This window comes from Schistocerca gregaria, chromosome 1 (genome assembly GCF_023897955.1).
Source record: "Schistocerca gregaria isolate iqSchGreg1 chromosome 1, iqSchGreg1.2, whole genome shotgun sequence".
NCBI classification, from domain to species: Eukaryota; Metazoa; Arthropoda; class Insecta; order Orthoptera; family Acrididae; genus Schistocerca; species Schistocerca gregaria.
Genome location: NC_064920.1, coordinates 484,589,968 through 484,609,869, shown reverse-complemented (window position 1 = coordinate 484,609,869; position 19,902 = coordinate 484,589,968). Strand labels below are relative to the sequence as shown.

Below are 19,902 nucleotides of genomic sequence, written 5' to 3'. Positions count from 1 at the left end.
CGCGTCTGTATGACGCAGTCTTATTACGTTTGCGAGTGCATCGAGGAAAATATGACTGCCCGAATGCCTACGGACGGTCCCACCCTCATTCTCATTTTCCCAGCTCTATATGCTGTGGACGCAGCACAACTGTACAGGTTACTCATGCAACGACAAGGTCTTTAAGTGGTAGAACAAGCACGAATAGGGACAGTCGAGCCCTGAAATCGGCCAGCATTCGCGTTTAGTGGTTAATGTAGAATTGTAAATCCTAGATCTGGGCAGACAGAAGTAGACATAAAAGTTTAGTGCGTTAACCAATGCATCAAGTGGCTCGTAACGTGCTTTCTACTGTTCGTTCAGTCCTGTCGGCAACCGCATTCCTGTCTCTGTTGGCTTTTCATCCTCGCTGTGTTTGTTTACGTGAGAGAGAGAGAGAGAGAGAGAGAGAGAGAGAGAGAGAGAGAGAGAGAGAGAGAGAGAGGTGGGGGGGGGGGGGGGGTTCTGGTGTACGCATTCCCGTGCAAGCGTGAGCAGTTGGCACCTCATTCTTACCACCCACGGGACGTGGGGACAGCGGACGATAGGGCTAGCAGCTTACTGCTTAGCTACATTGCACAGTTCTCTCGAAAGCGCGTTAGGTCTGATATTTCCGCTAGAGCTATTACAATAATCATTAAAAAAGTCCGTCTGCGCGCGACACCAATGATGCGTACACGAACTTCCAACGAAATGTGGCTTGATGTGCCGACGAACACGTTCCGAAATGTCTTATTACAACAGCTACGTGCAACAGATATACCAGAAATTCTGGTATAACATTTCCCTTACTGCTTACGAATGATATCGGTACAAAACAACCCCACTGGGGTAACTGCTATGCCCTGTATTTCCATCACACTGACTGACAAGATATTTTTGCGACAGGAGACGTCACTGTGATTTGCACTCCCTTGACATGGTAGGAATAAGTTTTAATGTTCTCCGAACGATTACCATCACCTAATAGAACTGGTCCACAAATTTCCACTTTTGTGTAGAACTAAAGTAGTTTGTTTTATACATTTTGATTAGCTAAAGACGAATACCAATGTTAAAATTGTCTCCTACCTCAGGGTTACAAGTAAATAAGGTGTTAACGTTTCACACTCACATTTATGGGACCCTGTAAGCTACATGCAAAGGCATTGTGACAAGGGTCCTCTACCGAAAGTGAGCGATTGGCGCTTCTTGTAAAATGTGGCACTACTGCTTTACACTGTTTAATCGTGCACACACCAACCAGTCACGTGAGGACTGTCGAAGGCAGAAACCAGACGCAATTTTGCAATTTGTCACTGCTGCCTGCTCTGCTGCTGCGTTAGTTCGCTTATTGCTGCAACAAGTATCGTGGCGGCAGTCACTGAATGGATGTGATGTGAAATGATGAAATTGAATTGTTACTGCACGAGTTAAGGCTTTCACATTTGTGAAGCTGCCATTCGCCATCCAAGCCGAAAGAGATTATAAAGTAGTGAAACGAGCATACGCCTATATATCGGGGGTTGAATTTGCGACCAAGATAAATCGTGGGCCCCACACATGTGTTGCACCTCGTGTTCGTCTGCAATGGATGCTTGGATGCATGGTAAAGTGGTCTCCATGTGTGTGTGTGTGTGTGTGTGTGTGTGTGTGTGTGTGTGTGTGTGTGTGTGTGTGTGCGCTGCCATTTGGCGTGAACCCAGAAAACATGCATCGAATTGCTATATTTGTATGACAGCGCCCTTGAGGAAAAGAGTCAGTACGAAGAGGATGAGGTATACCCTGAAATCCCATCTTTCATTTGCCATGGAGGTCCTGGCGAGGGATTGCAGCTCATCGAGGAGGAGGTTGTTTTTAAAGTCCTGAATAGAAACGGGCCAGTTCCGCGTGTACCACGATCAAGCAGTAATCGTGATTATGTTGAACCGACGCAGGCACAGCCGGAAACGTGCGATTATCTGGCAGTGACACTGACCCTACATTTACACCAACATCTGAAGAACCACACAAAGATCATACAGTACGAAAACAGTGTGATATGATTAGGCATTTAGATCTTCCGAAGCATAAAGCCTAACTCTTGCCCTCACGACTGCAAAAGTGGAATCTTCTCGCTGGCAGTACGTATGTATGTTTCAGGAGCGTCAGAAGAAACTGAAATGTCATTTCAGGGCTAAAGGCAACATAACCCAACGAGTAAAGATAGCAAATGGCTCAAAAATAAACCTATTGGCACTATTTTAACACAACTGTAGGCCATTCATCCCTGTCCCATGTAGTGCATTGCCTAAAGAAAATTTTAAAATATTTAAATCCGTTGTCAGCGGCGTTAAATGCAACAAGCGTGAATGGCTGGTATGTAAATATTTCAAAACTCAGTGCGCTGCGGTCTGGTTTGCACGGGGGTTACACCAAGTATTGCTGCTGCCTGCGTTAACGTGCTCTTCCTGCCTCAGAGAAATTAACAGCTCAGGAAGGCAAACACAGCCTTTCAACATGCACCGTCTAAAAATATCGGATTAATGTTAAGGAGAATACTGATTCACACCAATCAAAGCCACCGATAAAGGTTTTCGATAAATTCCGCTGCACATCGCAGGTACGTACATGCACATATATGTGCGGGACTCGCAAGGCTGACGGCTAGGAGTAAAGGCATTCCCGGCATAGCGCACCTATGTGAATTACCCAGCTGCGATCGGCTAGCTATCTGGCGAGAACCGCCGGAGTTACCTGGCGCGCTGCCGCTGGCGCGTGTGACGCTAACGAGCGGGACAAGCCTGCGGCCTTGGTTAGCCCAGAGCGTTGCTCCCGCCGCGGGAGCTGGTACGGTTAAAGACGGCTTGCCAACCACGTCCGTGTCCCGTAACACCTTCACAATCTGCGGGATTGTTCCGCTGGGTTTCCACTTGAAGTAGCTATGCGCTGCTTGCTTCCTCTTCCGGAGAACTATAATTTCAGGCCATTACCTCACTCTCCTAGAGTTGTTAAAATCCGAATTAAACGTAATCTTACTGTATAGAGATAGAATTACTTCAGCACTAAAGCATTTACTTTATATTACTTTAACATTCCTTATACTGCAAGAAAAAGTGAAGCCCAGCACTTAATAACACTTCTTGTGACGTACAGTCGCCTTCAATTAATTATGACGACTTTGTGAGAGTTGAAGATGAAACATTTTGTATGTTAATTAAATTTTGTTAATTACACACAGTTCGGTTTTATTGTGTTTTGACCGTTTTTTAAGAAGCGTAGGCTCCTTTGCGCCGCGTTAAATTACAACTCTGCTTCCGATAGTTTCACTTCCTTGCCTAAGTGAATGTTGTCTGAAACAATTCTGGTGACTTACGGTATCATTAGATTTGAACTTTGACTCGTTAAACTATAATTTATCTTTTGAATTGCACTATCTCAGTAATCGATTCACTCAAATAACTCTTGCAGAATTAAAACCTTCATGCATATCTGTGTGCAGCGTTTACTACTCGCTGGTTGTTCTGATATTCGTCAGAGTATTAATTCTCTGTACGCTGTAAAGGGTTCCCCACTGATTCCGAGATTATTTTCGCAGTCACTGATGGCTAAGTTAGCAGCAGAACTTCTGTACACACTTATGCACAGTCCCCCTGCTCTTTGTTTATACAAACCGAATACTCAGTATCTCACTTATCTTCAATAAAACTATAGAACATCCAGATTCGAATAATGAATGATGCAAGGATAGTTGCAACTCACCATATAGCAGAGATGTTGAGTCGCAGCTGGGTGCAACAAAATTACTGTTAAAGTTTTCGTCGAAACAGGCCGTCATCAGAATTACGCGCACGCACACGCACACGTCTACGGCTGCCACCTTGCTAGCCGCGCCGTTTAACGCGCTGCTTCCCGAGCGGGAAGGCGTGCCGGTAACCGGCACCAATCCGCCCGGTGTCCAGGTCGGGTGTGCTGGACAGCCTGTGGATGATTTTTAAGGTCATCTTCCACCTATCTCAGCGAATGCGAGATGGTTTCCTTATTCCACTTCAGCTGCACTGTCAGCAATACGGCTGCGCAAACACCGTTTCCACGTACGCGTTCACCATAATTACTCTACCACACAAACATTTTGGGTTACACTCGTCTGGTATGAGATGTTCCCCGGGAGAGGAGACTCCACTTGGGGCCGAACCGCATAACAACCCCGGGGTTCGGTGTGAATGAACTGCTGTGACCCGTTGTGCGGTTGTGAACCACTGAGGGCTACGGTGGGACGAAGCCTCTCCGTCGTTTTTAGGTCCCCGGATTAATACAATACAATGGCTTCCAAGACCATACTTATCTTCAATAAAGGAAATTATTTGACCCGTCTGTGCTAATTAATCTCATTAACATCACTCAAGTAAAGGTACCATGGACGATCGTAATTTTCAAACTGTCTGTAGTATGTAGACACAGCTTCAATGTCATAAAAACTTTGCGTTATTCTTAAGCATAGTCATTGATTCGTATCCGGCCACCTGCAGCACTAGTTGACACCCTTGCTCTTGCGTTGTTCAGAAGGTTCCTATCTGTGATCGGCACTACATTGAGCAATTATATAACAGCAGCAGTGGTGGAAAATACTAAAGAGTTTCTGAATTACTCCTGTCACCTCTTTCCTCATTAACAGCCTGTTATTTTTTACATATTTTTGCATATTCAAGCAAGTTTGGTAAGATAACAGATTTTGGGAACATACAATTTCGTTGGCTGTGTGTGTGAATTTCGATAACTACAATACGGGATGTGGCCACAAAATAACGGGATCATTCCTGTAACGCATTCCTGTAATGCTTATTTACTTGTTGTCCCCCTGAATTTACTGCCCTCTAACACTATAATGCTCCATGCGAATTTTCCATTGACGGAGACAGTGCTGGAAGTCTTCCTCTGAACTTTTATGACGCGTGCCTCTTTCTTTCAACTGCTTCAACGGATTTAAATCTTGTTCCTTTCAACGCAGATTTTACCTCGGAGAACAAATACGTCACATGATGCTAGGTCAGGCGAATAAGGTGGGTAGCCTAATACTAGAATGCTGTACTTTGCTAGAAACCTCATCACAGGCGTTGCGGTATGAGCCGGTGCCTTGCCTTGATGCAGAACCCATGACTGTCTACAATTCGCATCGTTCGTTTTCATATTTTCTCACGGAGTTTAGCAAGAACACCATGATAGTAATATTTAATAGCTTCATCTCGAGGAACCCACTGAAGAGAATTTCACGAATGTCGGAAAAAAACATCGCTTTCAATCTTTATTTGCACAATCGAGCTCATTCGCTATCGTTGTAGTTGGGCCCTAGTGCACGCACAGGTTTAGTTTCTACGTCATAAACGAAAAATCAAGATTAGTCACATGTTATATTTCCAAAAATTATCATTTTCAATTGTATTCAAAGTGTCAGAACTAATTTTGAGAAGTTTCTTTTTGTTTGATAGTGAGCATTTTCGGTACCAGTTACGTGCACACACGTTGAATTTCCCGGAACTTTTATTTGAAAGGGCACGGCCGACTTCCTTCCCAGTCCTTCCATTATCTGATGGGACCGATGACCTCGCTAATTGGTTGGTCTGTTTGTGGGAGGGTATAATCATGTTAAAATGGTTATGTAAAATTTGCCTTACGCATTCAATTCCTACAGTTTAACCAAAGATCGAATACTCAACTGACGGTCAGATCGAATCAAATTACTTTTTCCATATTTTCACCCGTTTTTCATGTTTAATAGCTTTTCCGGTCGTGCGTCATCCAAAGTCTCCTCGACCACACTTTTTATTTGGGATATAAAGGGACCAAACTACAGGGTCATTCAATCAGTTTCCTGACGCAAGCAAAGCTCAAGGTACAGAAACACCGAACACCTCACCTAAAAAGAAAATGAATAGAACGAACAAAAAACGGGGAAACCCACCGATTCCATATTCTGCTAACAGTCACTGGATCTCGACCAACGCGAGCAGCAATGTCGCGATACGATAAACCGCAATCGCGATAGGCTACAATCCGACCTTTATCAAAGTCCGAAACGTGATGGTAGGCATTTCTCCTCCTTACACGAGGCATCACAACGTTTCACCAGGCAACGCCGGTCAACCAGCGCCAAACTGGTGTGAATGCTCTGAAAAGCTAATCATTTGGTTATCACAGCATCATCTTCCTGTAGGTTAAATTTCGCGTTTGTAGCAAGTCATCTTCTTGGTGTAGCAATTGTAATGGCCAGTAGTGTACTTTCCCTCGGAACTGTAGAAGTTGTCCATCCTCGGAATAGTTATGGTTTTATACAGTGGCATAAAATTACACATTTTCGTATGACAAAGGTATAAATTCGGATTCCGTCAAACACCGATTGTTACTTTCCGAAGCATTGAAATCGATATTGCGATTTTCTTAGCCAGTCATAGCTCGTGTAACGTGATCTCGTCAGCCGATGACGGCTGATATTCACAGCCTAGGGCACGTGATGTAGTCACCCAAAAGTAACATCTCTTAAATAACGCGAACACACGAACAGGAAAAGTTAATCGTTTAAATTAAAATACGTGATGTTATTACATGTCAAAGCTTTGCTTTCCTTGTAGCATTTGACTTAAGATTAATAAGCTACAAGAGAAGTTTTCACAAATGTGTTGTGTTTGTTTTTTTTATTTTTTGCACATGAGACTAAGATACACGACACAAATGTGCCAATGTGGGCTCGAAATTATTCTAAAGGGCTCGTCATCAAAGAGCTGATTTATCAAATTCATCGTACATTCTCGCAAAGGGTTTATCTTGCGTAAAAGAAAATTTACTTTGAAAATAACGCTTTTCAAAAAGCAGTTAGCAATATTTTCCCATGACTCGTTAAAAACAGATTCGTTTCAGCAGTTAACAAAGAGCCAGGTAAGAGGCGTCACCGCGCTTGCGCAGCTACTATGACGTAGGAAGCCTGTATGTTCGTATGTGTAGAACATCAAAACATTTACGATATGTCACAAGAAACAAGACATCACAGAATACTCCGAGAGCATCGGAATTCCGTGAACCATACTAAAATGGATAATTCGGTTTACAGCGCACATTCGCATGTCCAGATTTCAAACGAAGTAGGCCTCGACCTGATATTAAGCTGTTAAATGTGGTTTTCGGGACGCAAATTTTCTTACAGTACCAGTACTGTATTATCTCGTATTTGGTTCTTTAACATAGCATTATGTCATACGTGCTAGAAGATGGAAACATGCACTTTAAATGCAGCGAAGGGCTGAAACTAAGGCGATTGATCCTTCTTTACTGTAAGAAAGGAGGAAATAAACACTGAAACTAGTAACATTTTGCAGCGCACATCTTTCTGAAGATGTGATACCTAAAACGTACATCTTCGAGGAAACTTAATTTGATCGGAAATATGCCGAAGTGCAGTGCCACGCCTCTTCACGCAGCATTCTTCTATCGCATGTCACTGTATTTCGCCCTATGGAACTCTTTTCTATTTTGTAATTGATGCCATCAAACTATATGCAGGACAATGGAAATTAAAATCTATGATGCCTCTACTGTACCCAGCCCTGCTCCTCTTAAAAATAAACTCGCAATTAATACTGGATGGCGTTATTTGTATGCGGGAGAACAAAAACTCTTCAGAACATTTGCACTCTATTGCCTATTAGGTAATAACTTGCTACTCTGTGAGACATAAAATTAAATGCAGGAAAATAATGAAAAAGCTATCAACGCAAATAGTACCGAAGACTGGTGTGATTACTCGATCTGATTTCTTCTATTTTGTCAGTCTGCTACATAAAACAGGCCTCTCTAATATTGCAGCAACTGTAAGTCACCAAATAAGACTTCTGGCAATCATCGTCATCTCTGTACCATGACAATATAATTCACGAAGTACCAATATGAAATGCCTATTTGGCATACTACAAGCAAAAACCTTTCTTAGGAAATAGTTTCGTATTTCATTCATACGCTCCAGTTTCTCAAGCACAATATCGGAAGCAGCAGTATGAAATTTCTGTATGAATTTGGGATAGGTATATTCTTCCATAATTTGTGTGATGTCCCCGTTTCTTCTCCTTCCTCGTTCTAACAATTTTGTCATTACTAATAGGTAACTATTAGTACCGTTGTCAAAACTAATTCTCCGGTTGACTTCACTAACCCTGCCAGAATCACCGGTTTAGTTATGCCACGATTTTTCTCCGGTTAGGCGTTGTTACGTGTTCGTACAACGCTTTTTCCATGCTACTCCCAGAATGGAACTTAAGAGGCTGCTATACGGTGACTGTAGAACTGGCCTTTACTATTGCAGCGATCTGGCCAAAAATTCATTTTCTTGGATACACCGAGAAGATAATCTTATTTCCAGTGAAACAAAGGTTTTTCCTCAAGAATATGAATCATCTCTTCCCCCTCCCCTCGAAATTGCCACCCGGTTCAGACACCACGGTTCCCCCCCCTCCCCATATCGCAGACCAGGGCTTGCTACGCATGCGTGAATGTGGCAGCTTGGGCGCGCCAGTAAAATTTTTTCGGGTAGCGTGTGGCTGCTAGCTGCTTCTGCTTAACAGCCACGTTTCTGTAGCTACAAGCGGGAGAAGTCTACGCGATGCGAATCAATTGCGCATACGATCGAGCCCGCACGTAACTGCTCGAATGAATCTAACGTAAACCTTTGTGACGTCACGCTCATCGGAGTAACTTCTTGTTGTGAAGCATTGCGTAGTCTTCCTAAAGTCTTTAATACATTTTGCTGCTGGCAGACGCTTGTATGAGCACTTTTGTTATACGGCGCATTTCTTTTGCAATTTATGTTTTATTTTCCTTTTTTTCCTCTTTCATGTTTTATTGCTGCGGTATTATTCTGCAGCAACGGGATACAGTAATGTCCTTTGTTAGAGTATCGTTCTTACCAGTCAAGATCACAAAAAATTAACTGAAAACTAAAAAATCCCGGAATTATAAAAATCCCCTGGTTTTTCCCGGTTTTGTCCTGAATGAAAAAATTCCCGGATCTCACAGTTGTCGCGGGTCGCATACACCCTGTAAATGCTTGAGCACACACTACAGAAGAATGTTGACAAGCTTCAACTAGCAACATAGTTTACATCAACTGGAAACGCACTGAAACTGAAAATTGTGTACAACTTGCCTTTAGAATACATTTACGATGGCAAATCAGAAAGTCTTTGTCCCAGTTTTTTTACCCAAATTACGGCGCAGCCCACATACGGGGAAACAGTCTCGCTCTGAGACTGTGAGGTGGCGGCGGTGTGATGTTTGACATGAAGTTTTGTATGACAATGAGCGGTCGGGAAGGTGAGATTTCCTGCGTGGATGCAGTGATGAAAGCAGATCTAAGTGCACATCGCGGCCATTTCCCGGGAAGTTGGCATATCATATGGTAGTGCTTACGTCATCATTCATGGGTCATTAGGTTTCTGGTTGGGAGCCTAAGCAGTTGGATGACATGAAAAGCAAGGGAATAACGTCATTGAATCTTCTGAAACTTCACTCAAGGAAGGTGAAGGTTTCCTGGACCACTGGTTACTGGTGATGGAACGTAGATACAGCATTTCATGCCGCAATCCAAGCAGCGGAGCATGGTATGGAAACATCCGGGTTTGCCTGTGACAAATCCCGTTCACCGCCATCTATTGCGTAAATATCGGCCTTCTGGGGGCCGTAGACCGCTCGCTCCTGCTGGACTTCATGCTGCCAGGCGCATGCATCAATGCCGACAGTTTTTGTTCCACACTGTCACATCTGAGGGCTGCCAACAGGCGAAAGCGCCGATGGAATATCGATGTGAGCAACGTGCTTCTGCTCCACGACAATGCAAGACCAAATGTGGCAATCAGAACTGCCGGAAAGCTCCGGGAATTGCACTGGGAAATTCTGGACCACGCCTCTAGTGATTAGCAAGTTTTCGGACCGCCGAAGTTCCTACCAGGATAGCAACTCACATGTAACAATGAAACCAAGATAGCAGTCCGACCGTGGTTCCAGTCAGCCGGTCGAATTCTACCGCAGGGCATGTCAAATTTGGTGCTGCGATTGAAAAAATATGTGAACCGGTGTGGAGACTACGTGGAAAAATACTGTAAGATACATAAAATATGATGTATATTTGTCGTCATCTGTGTGCCAATAAAAAAAATAGACTAGCTATTTACCCTTTTAATATCACATGCCTTGAATCCATTCCTGAAATGCGGAACTAAGGAATGACTACATTCAAAAAAGCTGATTACAAGGTTGTAAGATACACTCTTATTATTCCTGCCACAAATACTGGAAGTGGACAAAAACATGGGAACATCAAAAGCATTATCGTATGACATCTTTATGCTTTTGACAAAATTAGCTGAAAATTGTTTATTTCTTGTTGATTACATACGTTCATGGCAAGGTTGTTCCTGCGTATGTGCCATTATCAGTATGCAGCAAATTGTCAAAAATATAAAGAAGTTGTCATTATGACCCTATGTAAACAATTATGCCTAATACAGTGTTGGAAACCCGTATGCGCTCAGTACAGCTTCTCGTCTCGTCTGCATGAACAAATACTGGATCTGTGTGGTTTTCAAAGTAATCTCATAACATTCCTCCCATAAAATAGTGCCAAGTTCGGGTAAGGATGACAAATGGACAGCAATCACGCACCCTTTTCTCTATAAAGTGAACCATACGTCTCAATAACACTGATTTGTGGTTGGTTTAAAAGAGGGGAGGGAGGGACGAAACTGCTAGAGGTCATCGGTCCCGCGTTCCGATTAAAATAATTCCAAATGGGTGGTAGTAAAATAATTGAGACATACAAAAAACAGCTGGAAGAAAGGAGAAAACATGAATGTCAGAAGGGCAACAAACACTAAAATGGACAAAATCGGACAAGAAAACCACAGAGACGCAAGAAACATTTAGAAGAGATCAAAACAAGAGAACAGACTACCATGGCTGACCATGAGAATAAAGAGAGAGAAGCCAGCCATTCTGCAACACATTAAAACCTCCACCCTGAAAGTCTAGGGTGGAGGACAAAGGACAAGCACTAGAACTTAGATCAAATGATAAAACCCACCCTCACGAATAAAGCTAAAGCTGCTGTTGAGCCATTGTCGCCGAACACTGAAGGTAGCGTGCTGGAAAGGTTAAAAGTCCGCCAGAGCGGCTAAAGTGGGCAGTCCTGCAAGAGGTGGACGACTGTCATTCGTGAGCCACAGCGACACCGAGGTGGGTCCTCGCGACGGAGGATGTAACCATGCGTTGGCCGGCAGGGAACCACAGAGTCCCTGCGAGAGGCCGGCATGGAGGTCTTCCACACATTCGTAGTCTCCTTAATGACAAGCAGTTTGTTGTGCGTACTGTTATGCCATTCCGTCTCCCAAAGCCGAAAAACCCTCCAGCGTAAGACAGAAAGATGGTCAGTTTCGGATACGCTCATCTCCAGAAGCGGTTTCCGTGTAGCCTGTTTGGCCAGACTGTCTGCAAGTTCGTTAATTGGGAATCCGACGTGTCCTGGAGTCCACACAAACAGCACTGAAAGACTGACAATAACACAGATCTCGTGACTGGTGGCTACGCGACATAAAACAGCGCATCCTCAAGTTCACGAAACTTGTTCGGGACGATGCGAGTTGTGTGACCAAGGGGCCCTGTTTTTGAATACAGTACCACCATTGGGGATAAAACATTGTGCCATGTGAAGGAACTTTTCCACCACAATCGCTGCATATTCCTTGGCATTAATGCAACCTTGCAGAATAACCACGAGGCCTATGCAATACCACGATATAGCGATCCAAATTACCGAACCTCCGCCAAGTTTCAAACATGGGATGCAAATTCAGCCTAAATTCTGTGTGAAATAACACTTATCAGTCAGTCCAAATGACATTCTCCCATTGCCCACATTCTAGGTTTTATGGTTTCGGTAATATTCTTTTTTGTTATGAAGTTTGCACCACCAACTTGGAGTTTTGGATTACCAGCTCGCTCTGTAATTTCCTGTTACTACAGCTCCCTTCGTGTAAATCACGCAATGCTCTCCAACAAATGAAATGAAATGAACGAATGAACGCGTGATTTAACAACACACAACATGTCTGCCACACTATGCCCACAAGTCTATTCACGTCGGCTACCTCTGCAGGTAAGACCGCACACGCCAGCCAACGCTCACAAACTTTTTTCATCCATCCTCCTGCCACGCGGGAGGCATTCATTATTCATAAGTACTAGCTCGCCTTTCCGCCATTTGAACGTCTGGGCTGGCTCGTAGCAATGAAAGCGGGGTGCAGTGTCTAGAGCTTCGACAGTCTTGGAAGCTTGAGATGCCACACTTATGGCCATCAACAGGACAAACTACTGTGTAGCAAAGTTTTTAGATACAAACGAACTACGCAGTCCGTTACATCTGGATCGACATTGTAACGCTGGTGACAGGCAACATTTAACACCAAAAATGGTCTTACCGAGTTTAATAACACATCGATAGCGTTTATTGCAAACAGCGCTGTTTAGTTAACGGGTATCTTCTTAACTACGTAAGCAACTTATACTAATAGTAACTCAAATTAGGAAGAGAAAACCATGTTTCATCAAGTACTCGCAATGAAAATTTAAAAATGCCTGTCAATGAAACAGCGGTCATGGAAAATGGTCCACTTTCGACTTATCCGTGGAATATGTTTTCAGAAACATTTCCTGTATCTCGAGTACCTAATAACGACCACCGTAGTACATGCAGGAAGAGCTGTGAAACGTGAAATCGGAAATTAGATCCTCTCTGAATTCTACATGCCGATGGCAGAATTTGTCATTGGTTTTCTGACTGGTTAGATGCTGTCCGCCAACATTTCCTCTCCTGTATCGGCCTCTTTAAATACCACTTGCATCGAACAATTATATGCTGTAAATATTCCAATCTTTTTCCCCTACAGTTTTCCTCTACCTTCCACTCTATTGTCATTGAAGCTGTTCTGACATCTTGCTAATATATCTTTTTCTGTGTATGTTTTCATAACATTCATTTCATTGTAAATTGGAGTCCATTTAACTTTCCCCATCCTGTAACACCTACAGTTCACTTCATTGATCTTTAACACGAGCTAACTTACCAAGAATAGCAAAACGCAATGCAAAAATTTTTATGTAAATACGTTTAGATAACTGTGAAAATAAAGGATCTCCAACAGCAATGAGCTGCTCAAGCCTGAAAATGACAAGCTACACCAGCTAAGTTCAAAGCTTTTTGGTTTGTGATACATTTAAAATTAAGACTACTGTTCAACGTCTTGACAGAACTCTTGCACCAACACTTTTTTACGCTATGCAACCAAATAATAATGTAGCACACTTCTTAATCACGAGTGAAGGAAGACAGTCGAAATTTAAGTGCACTACATGATTTGCAGTTATTTATACAGCGTAATGGACAGAGGCTCGAACGCGTTCACCTTCCGCAAACTACTACTTCGCATATCAAACAGCCACAGCCAAATAAGCATACGATCACGGAATACACAGGAACGCACGCTTCCCTGAATTAGTTCATTTCGGTGTCTTGCACAGCCGGGAGTAATGACACCCTTTCTAAGCGCTATAAGCTTATTTAGTCATTCAGAAGCTTGTCAGTGACTTTAGAATGTCTTGGCCTGCACATCGCCACCGTTTTGGCTAGTGTTCTTTATATGTATTTCTTACATATTTCTAGCTTTTATGTCTACTGCTGTACTCTACCCGAGGAAGGTAGGTAGATAGAAGTAGAATAATTTGAGTGCTTGTAGACGAAGTTAGCACCCTTGACAAAATCCCTGAACTCCAGTGCCTCTTGAAGGTACATTGACTTGGAGTGGGTGTCTTCCTGAAGAATATAATCCAAGGGAAGTTAGAAGTATGGTGTATTCGAATAGTGTGGCATCTTCGATGTCACTTGTCGCGAGTTTCGTTACGTATGTGGAAGGTTGTGTGATGCCCACCACGTTAGTTCGCCGGAAAATAACGGTTCCGCATGTTATTACCTACAAACAGTCCGATGGTACGGTACCTGTAAATATCATGTAATTTTGTAACCTTTCTGTTATATTTACTCAGAATTCTGAGTAAGTCAAATTTATATTCTATCATACCGGATAACCCACCAAATACACAACTTGCCTTCTCTGACACAGCGTTGTAGACAATTACTGAGCTTTCAAGCTAAAAAATACGAGGGAAATAACAGTGAAGTACATCATTAATTTCCGTCTATAAATGTCGGTGGAGCAAAAGAACAAAATATATGGACGAGGTGGCCATTTATCTCGATAGACTACTTGTAAATAGAGGAGAAAAAATGCTGAATCAGGACAACTCAATGTTTACAGCGAACAGGGTAAGTGATCTCTGCACGTCATTACCCGAAACAAAGAGCCGTCATCAGCCATGCTTTTTGATCGCACTGCCCATAAAAATCTCTAGCATGTAATGTCATACCATTTGTATCGAGTCTATCTACGTTAATCTCATACGAACATGTGGATATTTCAATGGGTTCTGTCACAGCACCGTGGTATGAAAATATATGTAGCAGTAGCCAATCATCATCATCATCATTTCTGACTGCTTTGTGTATACTTGCGACCGCTACTATTGTATGGTCTGCTACTCGTGAATCACGGCTCCAAGTGGGAGTCATCCTGCTTCTGGTATCAGCTAATGTCGACTTGTTTACATGTTGATACCGCTAATAACATCTGAGTGACTTGAAATGTTGTGGCGTGTTACAATCTGCACAGCAAAAACAGTTTGCCGTTCCCACTTTCCAGGACAGCAATAAATATAAAGTTTCAAACAAAAGGCGCTACTGTTGTAATTCATATGTGAGGTACTGAAACCGTGCGAGGCAAAATTCACAAAAGACAACATTACATTTCAACAAGTAAGAAATGTGTCACCAGTGGCTCGCACGACGTTAAGCCGCCTCCCTCGGCACGCTACCACGACCTTCCTTGCAGTGTGCCCCGAGCAGCTGCTGACTGATGCGTCCCGCCCGCACAGCGGCAAGGCCGCGGGGAACGACGATGTTGGTATGGGCGTGAGTCAGTGTTGTGCTGACGTCACGCGAGGCCCCAGCCCCCTGACGCGTCGCGCGCACCCACAGCGCCCCGCCCGTTCGATATTGTCGATCTAATATTTACCACGGCCGGAAAACGTGGGGGTGAGCACAACGCCAGCGGGCGGAGGCGACAACCGCTACTGGGGCCTGCACTGACTCATCCAGCGACTTACCGCTAACCCACTCTTCGTGCGTGGGCAACATGATTTACTGTGACGAGATAGTATCCAGTTTCTCACAATCCTCTTCGCGCTGACTTGCACTTATTATCGCGAACTGATTAGTGAAACAAAAAACTCGCTGAAACTGCAGTTACCATTACGATTTGAATACTGGCTGTATTAACTTATTTTTCATGCTTTCATTCCTTGATGCCTGGGCAACCCCGGCACAGCACAAGAAATTTCACGTCAAAAGAGATTCATTATAGCTGTTGGTAGCAATTTAACAAAGCCTATGTTAGTATGTAATAAGCCGCGGATTCTTACATTGAAACTGCATTATGCCCAGAGGGCTATCAGCTTTCTGACTGACGACACTGACTGAAAAGGTTCGGGCTTTTCTTTTGCATCATTTAAGACTGATTATGCCTTACAGCGTTCAGTCTGGAGCATAGTCCCCCTTGTAAAATTCCACCATGATCCTCTATTCAGTGCCAACATTGGTGCCTGTTCTGATAAGCCTATTACATCAAAATCTTTCTTAACCGAATCCAGGTACCTTCTCCTTGGTCTACCCCGACTCCTCCTACCCTCTACTGCTGAACCCACGAGTCTTGGGTAACCTTCCGTCTCCCATGCGTGTAACATGACCTCACCATCTAAGCCTGTTCATCCTGACTGCTCTACCTCTATACAGTTCATTCCCAGTTTTTCTTTGATTTCATTGTGGACACCCTCCTGCCATTGTTCCCATCTACTAGTACCTGCAATCATCCTAACATCTTGATAAGGTAACCTGAATCCACCCAGCTTTCGCTCCCATACAACAAAGTTGGTCGAAAGATTAAACGGTGCACAGATAACTTAGTCTTGGTACTTCTGATCCAGCTCTGAAATATTACTTTGCAAACTGTCAATCGAATCTGCCATCACAACTAAGTCATCCGCATATGCGAGACTGCTTATTTTATATTCACGTATCTTAATCTCACCCAGCCAGTCTATTGTTTTCAACATATGATCCATAAATATGAACAACAGTGAAGACAGGTTGCAGCCTTGTCTTACCCCTGAAACTACTCTGAACCATGACCTCAATTTACCGTCAACTAACTCTTATGCAAATTTACTAAAATAAATGGAACTTCAGGACCGCCTGATTATGTTGTGAGACTCTCATAAATTAAAGGAACTTTAAAGAGAATACCGACTTTTGCCACCTTACCCAGTCATATCTTCGGTTTTTCCCCAATACATGTTAATGTTGGTTTCTTGGTGACGGAGAAGCCATGGCTGACAATCTTGGCCGAGCATTAATATTTTAAAATTACTACGTAATAGCTACATTGTTATTGCCATCATCACCTTTATTTATTCTAGCGATCCGTAGTACACGGCTTTAGTATGTGAACATTTCTTTTAAATTTGAATATACTGAAATGTCCGACGAGTTGTTGTCACCAAGGATCACAGAATTAAATAATTCATGACACTTGATTCAGGACTGCCACAACTACACCTAAGAACATAAGCTTGCAGTAACTTAATCTAGGAGTGTCAATTTAAAGACTACCTTATTTACACATTATAGTGCCAATAGTCTGCAAGTGTTTCGAATTTACAGAGTAGACAACGGAGATCTGAAAGGTTAAAAACCTGATCATTCAGATACCTGTTTTTCATTAAATCTGTAACCAATCTGTATCACAACAAAAATGAAGTTGCCGTTGAATGTCTCCGAAGGCAGCAGTTCATACACTCAAAATTAAAAGATCATCGAACACTGCAAAGCGAACAGTTTCCCCAAGATTCACTACTGCAAATGAGCGTTCATTGACAACTTTCGCAGGCGATATATCAATACATAAGCTGAGCGACGGCACAATTTTTGCGGAAATACGTAAAGAATCGAATACGCAGTCAATACAGTGACATTTTATTCACAAACCGACTGTCGAACTTTATACTGGGCTCTCCCTGATATCTTACATTGATTCTACACTTTGCTGCCCTAACCTCCTAAAGGGGAAGTTAAGCATAACGTGCAGTCATTATTTACTTAAAAAGTTGTCAGCAACACGTACTCTAATGTCACACTTCCAATATAGATACGTCAGGAGTACTTTCAGGGAACTATCTAATGTAACAAATTTATCGAAAAGGTAATTAACGGTCCCTCATTCACTGCAGGTACGACGCTTCATCAATTTTTTTTAAATCTATTATCAAGACTGAAGATTCAGTAATCAATGTACGACGAATGAGACAAAACAATGCAAAATAAATCGTAATTTAAGGATCCACAATAAAACATGTACGTCAACCGCGAACTGTGAAAATGACAAGGGTTGCTACCTGTAAAACATCTTTAGGCTATGTAATGCGCCTTAAAACGCTGTGGGAAGTTATTCGTAAATCCGATTTGATATCAAGAAAATACTACCGTCACACAAACGAAGTTAGAGAAACAAGCTAACTTTGAAGATTACTGAATCTCGGGATATGTAACTACGCATATGCAGCAGACTACGAATAATATAAATTAATTTGACAGCTTACTTTCCGTCCGCTTCTCAATGGAGAGCATTGGCTAGACGACAGTTTAATCTCCATTTTGTGCCCGCTACTTGAAAAAGGTATTCTTGAAACGCTGGAACGCCAAGATGTCGTTAAATTCCAACAAACTGCCAGAAACTGTCACGAATTAAAAATTGCTTTCTTTCACTTATTTGATCTTTTTACACTGGAACAAGCTACAATACACAAGCTTCCAGATACTTTCAATTCTTAAAACACTAAAATAACTTGCGTTACCCCACAACAATCAAACACAGATTCTGTTGTAGAAAGTCTTGTTACCAACACAATAAAAGCAGATTTCGGTATAGAATCGCTGTTTCTAAATGAAGCGTGTCTTGCAAATGAATTCAGAAGTGTATTCCACTTAAACTTTAATATTTCTCAAATTCCATACGCTGTAATAAGGACGATAGTTGTGACACATCAACATTTGCGTTGTAGATTATCTCTGACGAGTAAGGGGAAGACGTTCAAACTGCGTGGTTTAAGAACAGCCAATTAAATACCTTCTGCACTACTGTATTTGCCAGATCTACAGTCAGACAATATTGCAAATTAATATTTAACTACATGCTATTACGTGAAAAGATGTATATACATATTTACTTCAGGAAAGGTAGGACAATAATAAATAGCTGCGCACCAATAACTTCAACGGCGCTGTAAGGAGGGAGAGGGAGGGAGGGAGAGAGAGAGAGAGAGAGAGAGAGAGAGAGAGAGAGAGAGAGAGAGAAATACGTATACAAATCTCGTTACAGTAAATCAAACGTGTCTTCACTCATTCGATAAACCTGAGAGATTATTATATAAATAGCTTCGTTCCCCACATTTATGATCGGTAATTAACTCCAGGGAAGAAAACTAGAATAAAATGATGTTCAAGATTTCGTACACTAGAATATATTTGCTCACTATGATTTCTGCCATCGTGTCTGACATCCACTGTTCATGTACGTAATAATAATACAAGTACGTACATGACCAGTGGGTTTCCAAAGTAACTACGGAAGATCCGAACTAGTTCTAGAGCAATGAATCTATGGAGTGTGGACAGGAAAGAAGCACAACCACAAATGTACAGCAGGAACACTTTTGACCTCAGTATCTAATATTTGGAACAGGCTTGTACAAAACTTTACCAATACTGTGGAGAATACAGTTTTTTAAAGTTGTGTGAACTAGCGAACTACGTCTCTCAATGAATAAAAACCATGTCACGAAATTTTAACTAACCCCGGAAGCCTTATACGAGATATCAGAAGGTAAACTGAAAATAATTACGGATGATGTTGCAATATAAACCAAATTCGCAACGCATGGAAACTGATTCCGTAGGTACCAGTAATATCGAAAGAAACTGAAAAATAATCAAATGAAGGGGCGAGGAGGAATAGAGGTTGTGTCACGTAAAGCAGCAAAAAACCTGATTTAAGTGTTGTAAAAAGTGGCCTAAAATTGAAAGTGTTACATTTATTATTAATAACATATATAAACGATGGTGCGCATAATGTGCTTCATGATGCTATTGACGTATGATGCTGTTGTATACAAGAAGTCGCAAAGCTAGACAATTGCGGCGGAACGAAGGAAGACCAGCAGAGGGTCGACCTTGAGACGATTGTCGGAACAATCAATGAAAACTTTTCTGTTCAATTTACTGCTACATCCGTGTTACCGCAGTACACTGACTAAGTGAGGAGGGGGGTGTCCAGGTTTTATTTCAGATCTGCAACTATGAAGCAGTCTGAAGTTGGGCGGTCACCTACAACTAATTCTAAGAAAGGCAAACGTGAAGTTCACTGGAAGAACCATCAGGAAATTTGGTTCACACTCAAAAGGTGTAGCTTACAAAACCTTTTCTCGATCGATACTTAAATACTGCTCCTCGATTTGTGCCCGGTGCCAGAATGTACAGATACGATGGACGATTTCCTCCCAAAACCTGGCCATCCCACTCACGTAATTAATTAGGAGGTACATTGCAGCAACAAGAGGGTAGCAGTAAACTGAAGAGAAACAACGCTTTCTATACCTGAGGTAATGGGAGTT

General features: G+C 42.4%; 1 protein-coding gene across 24 annotated transcripts in view; it reads right to left on the bottom strand.

Annotated features, from left to right (window-relative positions):
- The window catches only part of LOC126353529 (polypyrimidine tract-binding protein 1), a 509,631-nt gene that overhangs the window by 204,306 nt on the left and 285,423 nt on the right, over positions 1–19,902 (bottom strand). Inside the window, exon 1 of one of the 24 annotated variants that reach the window (XM_050002783.1) lies at positions 17,833–18,292. The exons of 20 other annotated variants lie outside the window; for them this stretch is intronic. In XM_050002783.1, coding sequence (XP_049858740.1) covers positions 17,833–17,886 — 54 coding nt within the window. In that variant the 5' untranslated portion in view covers positions 17,887–18,292. Of the gene's footprint in view, positions 1–17,832; positions 18,293–19,902 lie in introns of those variants that run through there. 3 more of the 24 variants (XM_050002771.1, XM_050002770.1, XM_050002784.1) reach the window with 3 other exon arrangements.